Genomic DNA, 17330 nt, shown 5'->3' with positions numbered 1-17330 from the left:
CACTAATTGAGATATTTGCCGTAAAAAAACTTTGTTTTTTTTTAAATTATTTGAAGATTTTTGAACATTGACAAGGTTTTTTTTAACAGATTTTCAAAATATTATTTGTTAACATTATCATATGTTGGAATTTTATATGAAATTTTAACAGCAGTGTTGAATTTGATTGAAATATTCTATATGATAAACGAGAGTTTGTGTATTTCTTGAATTTTAGGTTTAATCACCTTATTAGTGTTCTTTAATGTATAACAGTCATAATATTGATCTACACATGCATTGTAACCGTATATATATATATATCGCAAGGATTTTCAGAAAAAATTTTTCAAAATAAAATAAATTTCAGGATTAAATTTAAATGTACATTAAAGAAATTACCCTAGAATGTGATGGACCATCATAGACTCCATTTGTTTTATAACCTTGTAATCTAACTAATCCTTTTAGTAACCATAGTGTAAATTCAGGAATTTTTTCTGATGAAATATCAAAATGGTCTGTAATTAAAAAATAAAAAAAAAAATAAGAAAACAAGAAATACGTTATTATATTTTATTGTTTCTTCCATTCACTTTTAAAGTCTTTAACAACATTCACTTTAAAAGTTTTCAAATATTTTTTGTAATATTTTAAATATTGCATTAAATTTCTATAACTACTATAATATACATTGGAGGGGCAGTATATTTTATGTATATGTACGTATATAATATGAAATTTTGTTCAATTATTGATGATTTTTTGATTCAAGGTAATCTTTCATAATTCACATATATGTTGCATACTGTGAGTAATTAGTAAAAATAAAAAAAAAATTAATCAAAAAAAAAGTGCCATTAAATTTTACTACACTGCATTTTATTCATAAAACATTGTATAGGATATTAGGATTATCCATGTGGGCAAAAGTGGGTACAATTTTAATCACTTTTTACTAAAATAAAAAGAAATTGCAATTATAGATTGTAAATTAATCATAAACATTAAATAAGAATTAAACCATATTACAATAAAGTACATTTATTGTGTAATTGTGTTACACATATTTGAAGGAGAATGGCAAAAATAAAATTGTTAATAATTGTCTCAGAAATTCTACTACTAACTCTTTAGTAGAACTAAAGAGTTAGTAGTAGAACTACTAACTCTTCTAAAACACTTTTCTAAAACTAGAAAATTTGTGGTCCATTTCCCGCACACCGATTTTTTCGACAAATCGTCAATAAGAGCTTTTATATAGTATTTTACGAAACTCGTTACCTACTTTTTATCGTTCTATTTGTTCGACTAAAAAAGTATGTTCTCACAAATTCGACGATTTAAGTTAACGTCGGATCCTCATTTGATTCAGTTATGTCTGTTATACGTCCGTCTGTCTGTCTATCTGTCTGCTATAGCAATAACTCTTTAAAACTCATAAAGTAAGATTAACTAAATTTTCATCAATTACTAAGAGTGCTTTCTTAAAGAGCCTTATTTAATTTGGGTACGATTAAAACAGTGGTCTTAGTGTAAAAAAATTTTGCTATATCTCAGAAATTTCAAAGCCTATATACGAGTACAGTATTCAAATTTTGCATAAACAGAAGCGGTAAAGGTCTACTGTTTTAATGAAATGTCGTTAATTTCTTATGTATATTAAAAATTCTTGCAGAAGCTGGAATACAATTCTAAAAATTGTTTGATCATATCCCATAAACGAAAACGGCTGTAGGACTCGAATATGATATAAATTAAAGATAATACGAATCTAGTAGATTTTGATTCTGCTTGTATAGGTGGTTCTGACAATAACGGTAATACAAAAATTATTCATGTCTCAAAAACTATAATATGAGTGCGGTAATAGGACCATTATTTCAACAAAATTTAGCAGTGGTTGTATTGATCTTACAAGATTTGCTAAAAAATTAAAAAATCATATTTTCGTTTTCTAACGCTCATACAATACTAAAAGTTTTAGTATTGCAATGCCATTCTAAATAAAACAATTTCTTTCATTATTGGGAAGCATTCAAATGGGTATCATGGCATATCGCATGGTCAAATCTATCTTCAATAATTTTTCTTAGAAAAATTTCCATTCAAATTGCATCGTATATTTTGAATTATTGCGCATATTAATTTTCAGAATTTTTCGTTTTGATTAACAATATTAATGCATCATTTGTTACCACCTTATTGTTACCGACCGTATTGTGTAAACAATAGGTAGGTTATGTGATGGCAACAAATTTTACATATCGAGTTTTCGGTGGGAACGTACTTTTCCATAGTAGGGAAGTGTAATTAAACTATTTTTAGCAACCTGTCGGTCTGTCGGTCTGTCGGTCTGTCGGTCTGTCGGTCTGTCGGTCTGTCGGTCTGTGTGTGCACGCGTGTATCTCAAGTTCGGCTGAACCGATTTTGATGAAATTTTATATGTAAGTTTGTTTCCACCATGGCACGGATCGATCAACTTTTGGTATATATCAGGCCTCGGGAACTGCACTTTTTAGCGGGCCTGTTTTACATTTTTGAACATTTTGAAGAAAATATTCAACCGATTTACTTGAAATTTTATATATAAGCTCAGCTCGGCTGTCCGCAAAAATTCGTATGTTTTGGAATAAATCAGGCATCGGAAACTACACGTTTACTACGGGCCAAATATACATTTTTGTGTATATAAAGAGAAATAATCAACCGATTTCGTTGAAATTTAATATATGAACTCCTCGTATTAAAACAATGAACATATAAATTTTTTGGAAAGATCAGGGCTCGAAAACGGATTTGCGGGCCGATTTTATATTTTTCGCCATTTTGAAGAAAGTATTCAACCGATTTACTTGAAATTTCATATATAAGCTTTGCTCGATCATACGCAAAAATTCCTAACTTTTGGAAGAAATCAGGCATCAGCAACTGGGCGTTTACTACGGGCCAAATATACATTATTGTGTATATAAAGAGAAGTAATCAACCGATTTCATTGAAATTTAATATATGAATTCCCCGTATTAAAACAATGAACATGTAAATTTTTTGGAAAGATCAGGCATCGGCAACTAGACGTTTACTACGGGCCAAACATACACTTTTGTGTATATAAAGAGAAATAATCAACCGATTTCATTGAAATTTAATATATGAATTCCTCATATTAAAGCAATGAACATATAACTTTTTTGGAAAGATCAGGGCTCGAAAACTGATTTGCGGGCCGATTTTACATTTTTCACCATATCCACAGAACAAATTGATGGAATTTCTTGAAATTTGATATTGAGTTCTGGTTGTTACCGAAACTAACTGGCGAGCATTTCAGGGAATTCGGGTAGCACAAAGCGAAACTCTACTAAGAGCCAAATTTACATTTATAAATTATCTAAGTATGTTAACTATAAGCTTACTAATGTCCTAAAAATTGGAAAGAAGTATTTAACAGACATTTTTATAATATTCTGTAACACTTTCATTTAACTAGACAATACACAATGCGGTCGGTTATGTGCTGACCACATCAGATTTTTGTGGTTTGTTTTGTGCCTAGTTTTATTAAAATAAGATAATTAATTACTACTTGTCAAGCTACTGTAAAAACTAAATTAATGAACTTGCTTTACTTAAAAATTCTTTTATTTTGAAAAAAAAATTTTTAATAAAACCTTATTAATTTTATTCAGTTTTAATTTATTAATTCTTTTTTATATGCCAATTTAATATTTAATTTAAAATATCATGTGTATAAATATAATATTTAAATTATTGAGTGTTATAAATTAATTGTGCCTCATTTTTAATTATTTATTATTCCAATATATTTTAATTCATAAATACTATATAAATAAAATTAAACAAAATTTCAAATAAATCTTAAAAATCCGTCTATTAATTTTTTCACAATAATTTTTCATTTTTCTTATAATTTAAATATACTCTTTTTATATTAAAATTATTTTATTGAAATAAAAAAAAATGTATTGTTTTTAAAAGTTGTTAAACTTCTTTATAAAAATAACATTATGCTTTCATTTCCTCTATAATCTATTATTAATTGAATATTTTTTATATATATGCAATTATATATAGAAAATAGTTAAAAAACTGGTATATATTTTAAATAAAAATTTTAATGTATAAATATTTCCAAAAATTATTATGTTTTTTTGTATACACACACTTGTGTATTATTTTTCATTATTTAAATTATAATTTTAATAATAATACTCAAAAAATAAAACTTTTAATACCAGTTTATTTTTTAAACATGCGTACACATACATTTATGTCACATGTTAAGGCTTTAATAATTATGCTAAATAAAAATATTAAATCAAAAATTAAAAATAAAATTCATATGTAATACACGCATTATTATTTTGTTAATATCGGAATATTAAAATATTCTTTTTGCCACTTAATAATTTTACACTGAATAATTTTTGAATATGAATACTAATTAACACTAGAACTACCAATGTTGATGTAAATATTCATTTAAATACAAGTTTGTTTTCACATTATTATGACAATTATTGTGATTTTTATTTATCAGTTTTGCATAAATTTATACGAAATTTATGCGAAATCGTAAATTTCTAATTAAAATTCTGCCGTAATTAAAACTATACCATAAATTTTTAATTTACGATATAAGACACTCTTTGCGATAAGAATTTAATTTCTTTTACAATTCTTGCTTTCGATGAAGCTTTGATGCAACTATATTGGGTTGTTGAAGAAATAGAAGATCAAAAGTTAACATGTTGCAAAATTTTGAGGTGTAACAGTTTGGCAATATGACGATATTGTTATGTTTTAATAAAATGAAGAATGTACCGACAGTTGTTGTTAAAAATTGAAACTCATTTACCGTTTGAAAGAAAAGTTACTTTAGTTTTGTTTGACAAAAGGACGGTTAATTTGAAGGGTCGATTTTAACCATAAAATATTTTTGTACAAATAAACAATAACAACGTGCAATTGTGTTGAAGGAAAATGATAATTCGATAAATTAATTTTTCTATAATTGCTTGTAGCTTGTTTGAGGGGTCCAAAAATTTCGTAAGCAGACTAAAAATCTGATTAAAACTAATAATAAATGTCAAAACTTTTAATTTAGAGTGTATTGGTAGCTCTTGTGTTAAATATTTTTCTAGTTTGCTATACGTTAATTTACGTTAGAATACGTAATGTTTTCGTCTGCTAATTAATTACTTATTTCCTAAATTTAAAAGTACATTTTGTAATAAATTTGATGGGTGTAAAATTTTAAAAACGAAATATTTCACATAAATACCGGTTTGAGTCAAGCATAGCAATTAATGTAAGACATTCTATGGTTGTGTATTTGTTTTTAAATTTGCTTTTATTTTTTGAATAGACATTTACGTATACGCACACACTTATATATACATAAATTAAATTTTCTAAATATAATCAAGAACATCAACTTGTCTATAAAAGTTAAAAATGATTTTTTTTATTATATTAAAATTGATTTGTTTTTTTTTTTCCAAAAATTATGAAATTTTTGTCTACAATTTGATTTGTTTGTTTTTTTCTTCTTCTGAGACTTAAGAAGCTTTTTGAGCGATTTCCATAACAAATATTGACAAAAACAAAAAGAAAAAAGAAAAAAAAACTATTTGAAAAATTTGTTACAACAGATTTTAAATTTTGATTAATTAGGTTGCAAATGGTCTGTTAGTGAGCTTAGATAAAATATTTATAGATTTCTTCTATGGAGAATTAAAATGATAGTCAACCATTTTTATACATCAAACCAAATTTGGAAAAAATTGACATTGGCTATAAAAAATCAACAAGTGATTACTATCGAAGAACATTAACCAAAATATTAGTAAAGCTTATCGAAAACCAGTAAATAAAGAAGAACTTACATCATTCACTATTTTAAGTGTACGTTTTTAAATATGTTGCCATGTAAAAGGATAAAAACAACATTACATTGTATAGTTTTTTAGACACATTGTTTAGATACATTGTTCAAACGTGGTTTTTGCACTTAATTAAGCCTGTTATTAATTAAGTGCTAAAACTAAATTAATTAAGCGGTATAAAGTGGGTATAATAATTCTGAAAATATTTGAGTGCCCTGCCATTGTGGTAATTGAACTAGTTCTTCATTGGTCATAAAACTTTATGATACGAGCATATTTTTTAACAGAAATTGTTTAACATTTGAATAGTACAAAAATAGAACAAATTTACTTTAACTGTTGAATATATTCAAAAGATAGGTCTGGAAGAAGTTCTTTAGCGATCATATCTGATACTTATTCAGACTTCATTATAATTTACCGCAAATCTAAATCAAAAACATAAGTTTGCATTGCTTTTTTTTTAAATTTTTCTAAAATTAAAATTTTTTTTAAGAAAATTCGCTCTGCATGTATGTAACTAAAAGTCTTAAAAAGCATGGTAAATCTTCCCTAAAATAAACTAGATAATGATCTAAGAGTAAAAGAGAATTTTCTAGAAAACTTGTTGTATTTATTTTAAATTTTATTTTTGTTCTTCTCTATGTGTATGAGTGAAAAAAAAAAACAGGATATAATTTTTTTTCTACTATACATGGAACTTGTAGTAAACACATGATTCTCTTCACATGAATAATTTAAATCGAAAAATATCGTAAATAATCTTTTAAATAAATTTTTTCATTTATATTTTAATTTAATAAGAATAAAATTAATAGTTTATTGCGCAAATTAACAGTTATATAGAATATTTTTTTTGTTCTTTCAATTTTTTATGAAACAAGTTCTACTTTCGTAGACAACTTTTGTTTTACGTAACCTTTTTAATATTAATTTTAAAAACAAAAATCTACTTTTTTCGTTGTTTCTCGTTTTCAAAGGAAAACAAAAAAATGAAAAGAAAAAAAAAATTTGGCCTATCATATAGGCTTACATTTTTATTATTTTTTTTTAATATAAAAGATTTTTCAAAAGGATATTTCTATAGAAATTGAACAAAAGGAATTTGAATAAATTTAAAATAAAATTATAAATTAATCATATTTTTTTTAAATAACAATTTTTCTTATCAAATTGAATAATGTACACAAATTTTGCATTTGTTTCTATCTCGAATTCAGCTGACAATGTCTCGCTAACAATGTCTTATATAATTAAAATATTTTTTTAATAAAATAAATATTAAATAATGTTTAATTGAATTTTTCTACAAACAAAACAAAAATAACTTTTCCAAAAATAACTTTCCCGAAAGGAAAAACATTCTGAGCTCATCAAGTGGCCTTAAACAAAATATAATACCAGAATATTTTTGTAGCATCTAATATAGTTAAGAATTGTGCTACAAATAGTTATAGCTGTTATAATTAAACTCAGCTCAAAAAATTAACAGATTTCAACCTGATCAGATGCATTTAATGTTATCAAAATGATCCCTAAAAGTATGCAATTATGTTTTTATAAAATAAATTTAAAATTCATTCTTAAACAATTCTAAATCTTAAGTAAATCCGATTTAAAAATGTTATAACTGCAATATGAAGCTCAGTTTTTAACAAAAAAAAATATTAATTAAGAACATGAAAAATGCTTGTTTTCTCTCTCATCTATTAATGCTTGAAAACTTGTAATCTTTATTCTCTCTCATTTACAATGTGTGAACATAAATTATTACATTTATAACTCTTAAGTATCACAAATAAGCAAAAAACAAGCATTTTAATAACCAAAATCATTAAAATTTCTTTTTTAAAAAATTAAAAATCCCCTTTTGAATACAAAAATATTTAAATTTTTTTTTAATTATTACCAAAAATAATCTTAAAATGTCAGAAATTCTTGTTGTCACCCATCAAATAACATTCATCAAAAAAAAAACAAAAAATAAACATTTATTGTTTACTCAAATTTCTCAAAACATGTGCTGTGATTTATGAGAGCTTTCACAGTATTCTACATAACTCACTATAATATCATTAAAATTTTCTATGATCCTAACGGTATTAAAAAAAAAAACAATAAAAATATAAAAAAAAAAAATTTAAATAATTTTAAAAACGATTTGTTTTGATTGCATAATCGTTTAAAATCGTTAAATTTAAAGCAAAGAAGCAGAACTCATTGCGAAAATTTATAAAAAAAAACCCTCACAAGTCCTCTTTTACTAAAAATAAAATCAAAGGAAAAATTCTACGGTTTTTAATTTTTGTGTTATAAAATTTTTTTTGTTCAAATTTCAATTCGAAATAAAAAAAAACAAAATTCCAAACAAGTTTTTTTTTCTTTTTTAATATTCTTTTCATTTAAATTTAATTATATACTAAATATCTATAACTTTCAATTTTTTTTTATTATTATTATATTTTTGATAAATAAATAGATGAATTTCAAGCGTCAGTGATAAATTTCATAGGATTTTTAATAAATGATTTTATAAAAAAAAAAAAAATATAAAAGAAAAAAAAAATTTTCTTTTTATTTAAAATTTATTTTATACGATTCTATTTAGAACATTTGAAAACTGGTCCAGTGACCTTGAAACCAAATGATCACAAGACAAAAAAAATAACTGCTTGTCGCCGAATCAAACACGATTTTTACAATATCAGTGGGTACATCAATTTTAAAGAACGGGATTTTTTTGTCAAATTATACATACATATATGTATACTAATCATTTTAATATATATTATGTAAATTAGTTATAATAAAAATAGTTAAAATTTAAATTTTTAATTTTTTTTATATACATAAGTATATGTATAACAACAACAAATTTGCGCCATTGTTATATTTCAACTTAATAAAAATTAGATTACTAGATTATTTAATATTGAAATAACATTAAAATTGTCAGTTTTTAAAAATTATTATATTTGTTTTGATTCCAATACATTATATTATTATATCCTAAATATACCACTTTTACATACATACATACTTTTTGTATATACATACATTTTATCCAATATTATAACTAGTATTTTAATATTTGAAATAAATGATTTTTTAATAATAATAATGATAATGAAAATATAAAAATAAAATGGAGCAATTTATAATTTTAGACCATAGAAACTTCTTCTATATAATCTACATATAAATGTAATGACAGTGTACACATAAGAGAAATCATGTTAGAATATTGTCCATATAAATATACATATAATAAATGAGCTGAAAAACAGGAATATTAACAAATAATCAGGGTATAAGAAGAATTAAAAGAGGTTTAACTAGAATTTAAAATTTTAAAAAATTAATTGAACTAAATATTATGAAAATTTTTTGTGCTTTTATTATACAAAGAAAAAAAAAACACCTACAATTGCTGTTATTTTAATTTACATTTGATTTACCTTTTAAATACTTATAAATTTATAATTTATTACTTTTTTTTTAATTTTAGAATAATCAGGCTTTTCATGTTAATTTTTTGTAATCATACTGGAATTAAAATTCATGCACATAATTCACAATAGTGTGTATTTTGTAAAAAAATTTATTAGTAAGTTTTCTGGTCTTGGATGAACACTAAGGTGTGTGAGAAGTTTTAACACTTATATTCATCTCTTTAGCTGCTTAAAGGTTACAGAATGGTAGTAAAGGAAAGGTACGTGTTATCAAAAAAGGAGTTTATTCCTTTTGTCTTTATTTTTAGAAATTTTTTCAATGTAAGCTGACTAATTTTTATTGGAATTTTAATTATTATAGTAAAAATATTTTATAATTATTTTTATTTAAAAATCAAGTAATGGCATCAAGTAATGGCATCACGTAATGGCATCAAGTAATAGCATCAATAATGGCAAAATCAGTGAAATTATTGAAAAAGATAATGGAAACCTACCGTTTCTCAATTAATCCAGCATGTCAAATGTCATTAATTGAAAATCATATGTCTATTAATTTGTAATTTTCGCTTTTAAAGATTTTTTCTTATATCTTCGTAGAAACTAAACTGTTTTCTGTTGGTTATAACAAAAATTCTGAATTTTGTTTTTATAAAGAGAAGTTTAAATTGCGCTGTACTTATACGTAAATACTAGCTCGAACTATTTTTATTCTTATGTATTCCAAGCTCGATAACAAAAATTTAACAAAGCTGGTTGCAAATGTATGATAATTTTAAATCAATTGCATTGATGTGTATTGTTAATAACTGAATAAGTTCATAATTAATAATTTATGCTCAGTTCCAGTTGACTTATTTGACAAGTGTCGTTTCCGATTACATACTATAATAGTCTTTCAATAGTCAATAAATTTAGTTAATAATTCTAAAGATTTACATATATGAAGATGAAATACAAAAGTTTATTCAAAATATTATAAATAAAAAATATTATAATGCTAATATTAAAAAAAAATTAAAATAAAAATATTATTATTAAATCATTCGATTAAAATTTTGAATGTGATCTCCTGTATGTTGAAATAATATTTTTGAAATTTTTAAAATATTATTTAAATTAATGTAAATTGAAAAAATTTGTTTTGTTAATATTTTTAGTTCCGGTCTTCAAAATTTGCTTCGTCTACCATCAACTTCACACTATTTTTATGATATGTGTGCTGATACACATCGAAAAAATAGAATTAATTATATTTCTATTAGCATTTTTTTTTTTTTAATTTTTTAAAAATTATCACAAACATTCGCCTAAACAAGTTATTGATGTAATCAACTAATTCATTTATTCAATTCGGAACAAATCATAAATTATTTCGTCAGTTTTGGTTCTCATAGATAGAAGCACAATTACATAATCTGTATTCGATTATATATGTAATATGTAGCAAATAAATTCGAAAATTATAGCTTAAAATACATCACAGATTTTAGTTTTTATTAAAATTTTAATGAAGATTTGGTGTTCCTGGAGTTTTATTTAAAATTTTTCACTCAAAATTTTGTTTTTATTTTATGCCCATAAAAATTAATTTTTTTGTTTTCTCATTTACTGGCACACATTTTCATATTCCTGAATTTTTCGGAAATAAGTATAATAATTAATATAGAAATTAAAACAAAAATTAGCACAAAAGCGTTAAAAAATAATATTAAAAGTATTCACAATTATATCCAAAAATTGAAGGTAAATTTTAAAATTTTTATTAATTTTGTCAACTTGTTTTTTAATATAAAATTTTAATAAGATCATTGAAATAAATCATTAAAAATAATTTGAAAAAATCTTGTAAAAACTCTCATAATTAATTTTTAACACAATTCATTTGAAACTTACTTGAAGAATTTCACCTTATTTTACGAATTATAATTAATTATTACATGATTAAAATTAAAATATTAATTTTTTTTCTTGCTACAAAACAATAAACTGCAATATACACTCGAAGACAAAAAAAAAACGTAAGCCTATTTTTTTAAATTTTGAAGCGCACTGAACGTTATAAATGAAATGAGGATTTGTTTTTAAAAACTCATAGCTAAGAAAATTTTTAACCATGACGTTATTATAAAGCATTGATATTTAATAATGCATAAAATAATACAATGTAATTCTATTTAATGAAATAAGAATGTACCGCCTTTTGAACACTCATATCAGGTAAGCACAGTGATCCGTGTGAGTCGATGAGTACAAATTTGATTTCAACTTTTCATTTAGAAAATCCGAAGACAAGTAGTATCAGAGTCTTTTCTCATCAAAATGACTTTTAAATTTCCTTTCCAGAATTCTTTCTAAAGCTGCCGTGGAAAAAAAGTGTTGCCGCCAAATACAAATTTTGGGTCGAAAAATTTCGTTTTATTTCAAGTTTCCAATATGTATTCTAAGCTATCGAAAAATCGGATAATTTTTGTGCATTATTAAAACTCGGTAATGAATTTTTCAAACAAAAAATATCACATATTCATAGAGGTGGAGACTAGGAAATAGTTGTCTGTGTGTTTTTCTTTGCCGTCATCTGTCTACACTTACGTTTTATGACCGGACCTATGACATTAATTTTCTTACAAAAGATCCAAACTTTTTTACCATTAGTATTTTCATTTTTTTTTTTATGATTGTTTTTTAATATTTAATAAAAATTAATTATCAAAATAATGATAACAATTTTTCTCTAAATTAAATATGAGGCAATTCTCCAATATAATAACCTTTAACGTTATATGAAATAGAAGAAAAATATAGCGTAAATAAAAAATAAACATTACTAGTATGTTATGTTTGTTTGGATGTTAAAGTGAAATAAAAAAGTCAAACATAGTAGTTTTTTAAATATTTTCTTTTTAAAAATATTTTTTTTACCAAATTTAAATTGTTTTTTTTTGTGTGCTCTCCTAAAATAGCACTGCATTTTTCTTATTTATTTGTATTATTGTTTTTTTTTTTTTATGAAAGATGACCTTTAAAGTGCAACACACCTTAGTTTTAAATGTACATATATAAATAAATGTGTACGACTAATAATTATACATATTTGGACATTTCTATATCTATGATCTGTATTTATAAATAAAATATTTTATTAAACTGATTAAAATCAGTTTGCATAGCAAATAAATAAAAATAAAATATCAAATATCATTTCATGTGTAAACTAAAGCTTTTTTTTTGAATAATCAAAGCATATAATCCAGACATTGTATGCACATAGTAAGCATGAAATAAGCATCTTCATTTGTAAAAATTTTTTAATAAAAAAATAAGAAAAATTTTTTGCTATGTTTAAAGGATACTCGAAATTATAATGGATTTAAGCGTGCGTATTCGAAAATCATTAAAATTTTTTATATGATTAACTGTTATAAGAAAGCTAAATGAACGATTAATGATACTTAAAAATTGTTTTATTACACAAATTTTTTTATATAAAAGATACACTTAACAGAAGATGAATAAAATAGATAGTAATTAATAAATTATTTAGAGTAGATCGAACGAGAAATCAAAATACTGAATTGAAAACTCAAAATATTCAAAAAAAGCACCTTATGTAAGCACATTGATGAAACAAAAAAGAACTGTTTGTACATATACGCAACAAATTCCCAGTAACTCTTCATTTTATTCTACGTAATTAATGTTTTTTTTTGTATACATTTTTCAATGATTTACGAGTATTAAAGCTTTTCCAACATATTTGTTACTCGAGGAAGAAAACTCAAAAATTTGGATTTTAATTTTTGAAACGAATCAAAAATTTTGATCTACATTGGTTTAAAATTTGACGTTCGGAAAGAAATTTTGTATGCCGAACATTTCGTGAGAATAAAAAAAATGATGTTGGAAATGATAATCTGCCAATGTAAAAAAAAGATGCGATTTACAAAAAGGAAATTTGAGGAACTTTCCAAACATCGAAACACCCGGAACTTATATCTCACAAAGCACTAATTTTCATAACAAAATTTAATATGTAATTTGAAAGCAATTTGCAAATGGCAGCCAATTTATTTCGAAAAAAAAAATTAAACTGAGTCGATTCAATGTTGATCACTGGTGGAGTGGTGGAAATCACGCACAAAGTGTAATAAATTAAAATTCGTAAAAAAACAAACCAGTAAAAAGATCACCCTATATGCACGAAAATATTTAGCACATTCATTTATATTTAGCATTTCCATTTTTAATTTTAGAATATACTGTTTTAGAGTCGACTTATTAATAGTAAACTACATATACATACGTTCATATACATATACAAATTCATATAGCCATCATAAATTTTGTATCCCATTGTAATCATTATGAGAAATGGTTCGATTTCAATTAAATTTCCAAGAAAAATGTTTTTATTTCTTAATAGAGTCATAAAATTTTTGTGATAGCCAATTATAAAAACAAAAACTCCAAAAAAAATAATTTTTGATTAATTTCTGACCGAACATTTTTTTTTTTTTTTCAAAAAAATTTTTCAATGTTAATGTCACACCTTTTAAGTTATAACGCTACGCACAATAAGTTTATGTATAAGATTACGACTAACTTTAAAAGAAACACTAAAAACAAAAAAAACAAAAACAAGTAAAAACAGAATGAAATGGTAATACTAACGAAGTTTAACCTACAAAATTTGATATTAATTGTGTAATCTTCACTGAGGTTCTTTTAAATATATTGTATACGCAGAAACATACATATGTACGCCTATATATTAACATTACACATAATGTGGTGCATACACATGATTTTTCATTTTAATGGAATCGTTTGAATTGATTTAAATTGACCCAAAAAAAAAATTTTTTATGATTTTTATTCTTTTTGGTTTTTTTTTTCTCATGTCAAAAAATTATTATCACTAACTCAAAATTATAGTTATTATTGTCATATAGATGGCACCACTACCACTGTATAACACGTAGCTATTTTTATATAGTTATATTTTTTACCAATAGGTGCATGAGAAATAAATGCGATGAGTTTTAATAGAAAAATTTTAATTTTTAAATTTTTTTCATTTTTTATTGTATAAGTGCGTGGTTTTAAAATGTTTGATAAATTATTTTTATTTTATTTTCATTTTTCTATTTTTTCGAGAAAAATGATTAAACTGGATATTATAGTGACTACCATTTTGAAGTTAATTCATTTAAATTTTGACATAGATTAATGTTAAAGTGTTATATTAAAAAAATATGCGGTGTATACAATGAAAAAGAAGAATTTATTTTTATAAAATTCAATACTATTATTAAAAAAAAAAGCATAATTCTTTAAAATTAAATTTTTTATCCAAGCTACATAGTTTGGTACATGCAACCTATACACATTGTAGCAAACTAAAAATGAGCAGCAGAAAAAAAATTTTTTTTTCTTTGATTTGATTTGGTTTTGTAGTGCAATAAGTTCAAAAAATTTATTTACAATTAAATCTTAATTCACACATCATTTAATTTAAGTAACTTTTTTTTTTATTATTATTGTTTGTAATCTTATAAATTAAGCATTGGTATTTTATTACAAAAATTTTAAAATTATATGGTATTGCTACAATATAATTGCCTTTTATAGAAATGCTAAATAACTTTGGGTTAATGAAGGTGTTAAAATTGACCAAAAACTATATTTAGAAACAATTTACATAATTTTAATAAAATTTTATTGCTAAAGAGAGAAAAATCATTAACTAGTTGGTGAGCATAATATAATTTTGCGAACATATACACCATTTACCATTTACCATTTTTAAAATTTTGAAATTAGTTAATATTTTTCAATGTTAAAATTTTATGTATGTGCAAGAATGAATTATCTTAAGGATTTTATATTTTATGAAATAACAATAATTAAGTTTTTCTCTATAGACTTGTATTGTAATTTGGTATTGTAATTTAAAATACAATAATAAAATTGGTTCTGCAACATTTTAATTAAAAAAAATGGTTTAACAATTAAAATTTTAATATATGTACATACACTTGAATTTTGGATTATGATCTTTTTAGCAGATTACCATATAAAAATAATAACTTGGAGCATTAATATTAGTAATTATCGAAAATTCAAACAGAAAAAAATAATGTTGAAAAAAAAAATTTAAAACAAAAATCACCAATTCTCGGTCAGTCAAAATATTTTAATATTTCATTGTATACCTTGCATTCAAGACGAACATAAAGAGAAGAGTAACATTAAAATTGCAAATTTTTACAATAAATAAATAAAATATGCAAGACCCTTAATTCAATTTCAAAATTAAATTGAGAGAAAATAAAAATTTCATACGTGCTTTTGAATATTCCTATATTTTAATGCTACATTATGGAGAATGTTAAAGTAAAAGTTAAATCAAAAAATTAAAATATTTTTCAATAAAAAATAGAGATATGCATACTGATATTTTAAAAACGCTTTAGGGTTCAAGTTGAATTTTACAAAAAATTTTTTTTTTAAGTAATTTAAACAAGGAATAAAATAATAATGTTGTGAAATTTATAATTGATAATCATAAAGTAATTTAACAGAAATGACTATTCAGCACGTAATTGATTGAATTCTTTTTTTTCTATACCATTAATATTGTCGAGATTCATTTCATAATAAGCATAATTTTCTTTAGAGGTTGTTCCTAATTTAGAGGTTGTTCATAATTTTCTTTATAGAAGAAGTTTCTTATTTCCATATGGTGAAAAATGTAAAATCCGGTCTTAAAACAGAGCTAGTTTCTAAATTCTGATTTACTTGAATATTTTTTTAATTTGTTCTTTAACAATGTGTTTGGAATTTCTTGATGTAGAAAATACCTATGGGCCTGCAAATATAAAATATCTCCTTTTGGCCCTTGATAATGAAAAAAACTTTCAAACAAATCTAATTTTTCTTAAAAATAATTAAAAATGTAAATTGAATCACATACTAAACTTAGAATCAGATATGAAAAATAATGGCAAATTGAGCATGAAAAATTCTATTACTTTTGAAAATTCAGTATTTGAACATGTGAAAATAATATATAATAATTTTTCTGTGAAGCTATGTGACAAGTATAAAAAATTAAGAGATCTTTAACATTAAGAAATTCAAATAGTTTAAATATATAAAACAAAAAATAAGCCTTATTAGTTCTTTGGTAAACAACCCCCATAAATATGCAATTTTTTTTTTGAAATTTTAAAATAATTACAATTTGTTTTTCTATTTTAGCCTTGTATTGCGTAAATACACTTTGAATTGTACAGGCGTACTTATACTTTATTTAAAATAATTGAGAAAAATTTTAGTTGAATTGCATAAATCCCCATTGAATTGCTTGAATTAAATCCCAGTTGCTAATTTTCAACTATGTATGTAAACTATAAGTAAATAACGCAATAAAATTATTTTAATTTCAAAGTTAAATTTTTAAATATTACATAATTTATATTTCTAAATAATTCATTTTAAAAATTCAAATAACTACTTATATGAGTTACATATTATGACAAATCATATTATTATACCCGCATATTCTTATATCATTAATTTTTCCAATGGCATCAACACTAAAATTGACATTATTGTAAATTTAGATTATGAATTAAAAATTTCAATACAAATAGATTCTAAATTTATATGACTATTTAAAATATTCTAGATTCTAAATAAAAACACATTAGAAATAAAAAATTTTGAAAAGTTTTATTTCTAAGACTCAATTTTAAGCATAATAAATTAATAAAATTCTACAAAAATTAAAAAAATTAAAATTTACAATCAATAAATACATTCATTGCTCCCCAAAATCATTGAAATTGTATTAGTATATAAGATCATATTTCAATAATAATTGGACAGAATATACTTTATATTTATAAGATTTTTTCCTTGAGATATAAAACCTCTAATAGTTAAAACAAAAACAAAAGAAAAAATCACTTTAATTTAAAAT

General features: G+C 23.2%; 1 protein-coding gene across 1 annotated transcript in view; it reads right to left on the bottom strand.

Annotated features, from left to right (window-relative positions):
- The window catches only part of LOC129610997 (protein MMS22-like), an 81163-nt gene that overhangs the window by 20194 nt on the left and 43639 nt on the right, over positions 1 to 17330 (bottom strand). Inside the window, exon 5 of the mRNA XM_055523894.1 lies at positions 382 to 500. Within this exon, the coding sequence (XP_055379869.1) occupies positions 382 to 500 (119 nt within the window). The remainder of the gene's footprint in view (positions 1 to 381; positions 501 to 17330) is intronic.

This window comes from Condylostylus longicornis, unplaced genomic scaffold (genome assembly GCF_029603195.1).
Source record: "Condylostylus longicornis isolate FDR11 unplaced genomic scaffold, ASM2960319v2 ptg000048l, whole genome shotgun sequence".
Taxonomy (NCBI): domain Eukaryota; kingdom Metazoa; phylum Arthropoda; class Insecta; order Diptera; family Dolichopodidae; genus Condylostylus; species Condylostylus longicornis.
Note: the sequence above shows the minus strand (reverse complement) of the source record. Positions and strands in the feature narration are given on the sequence as shown.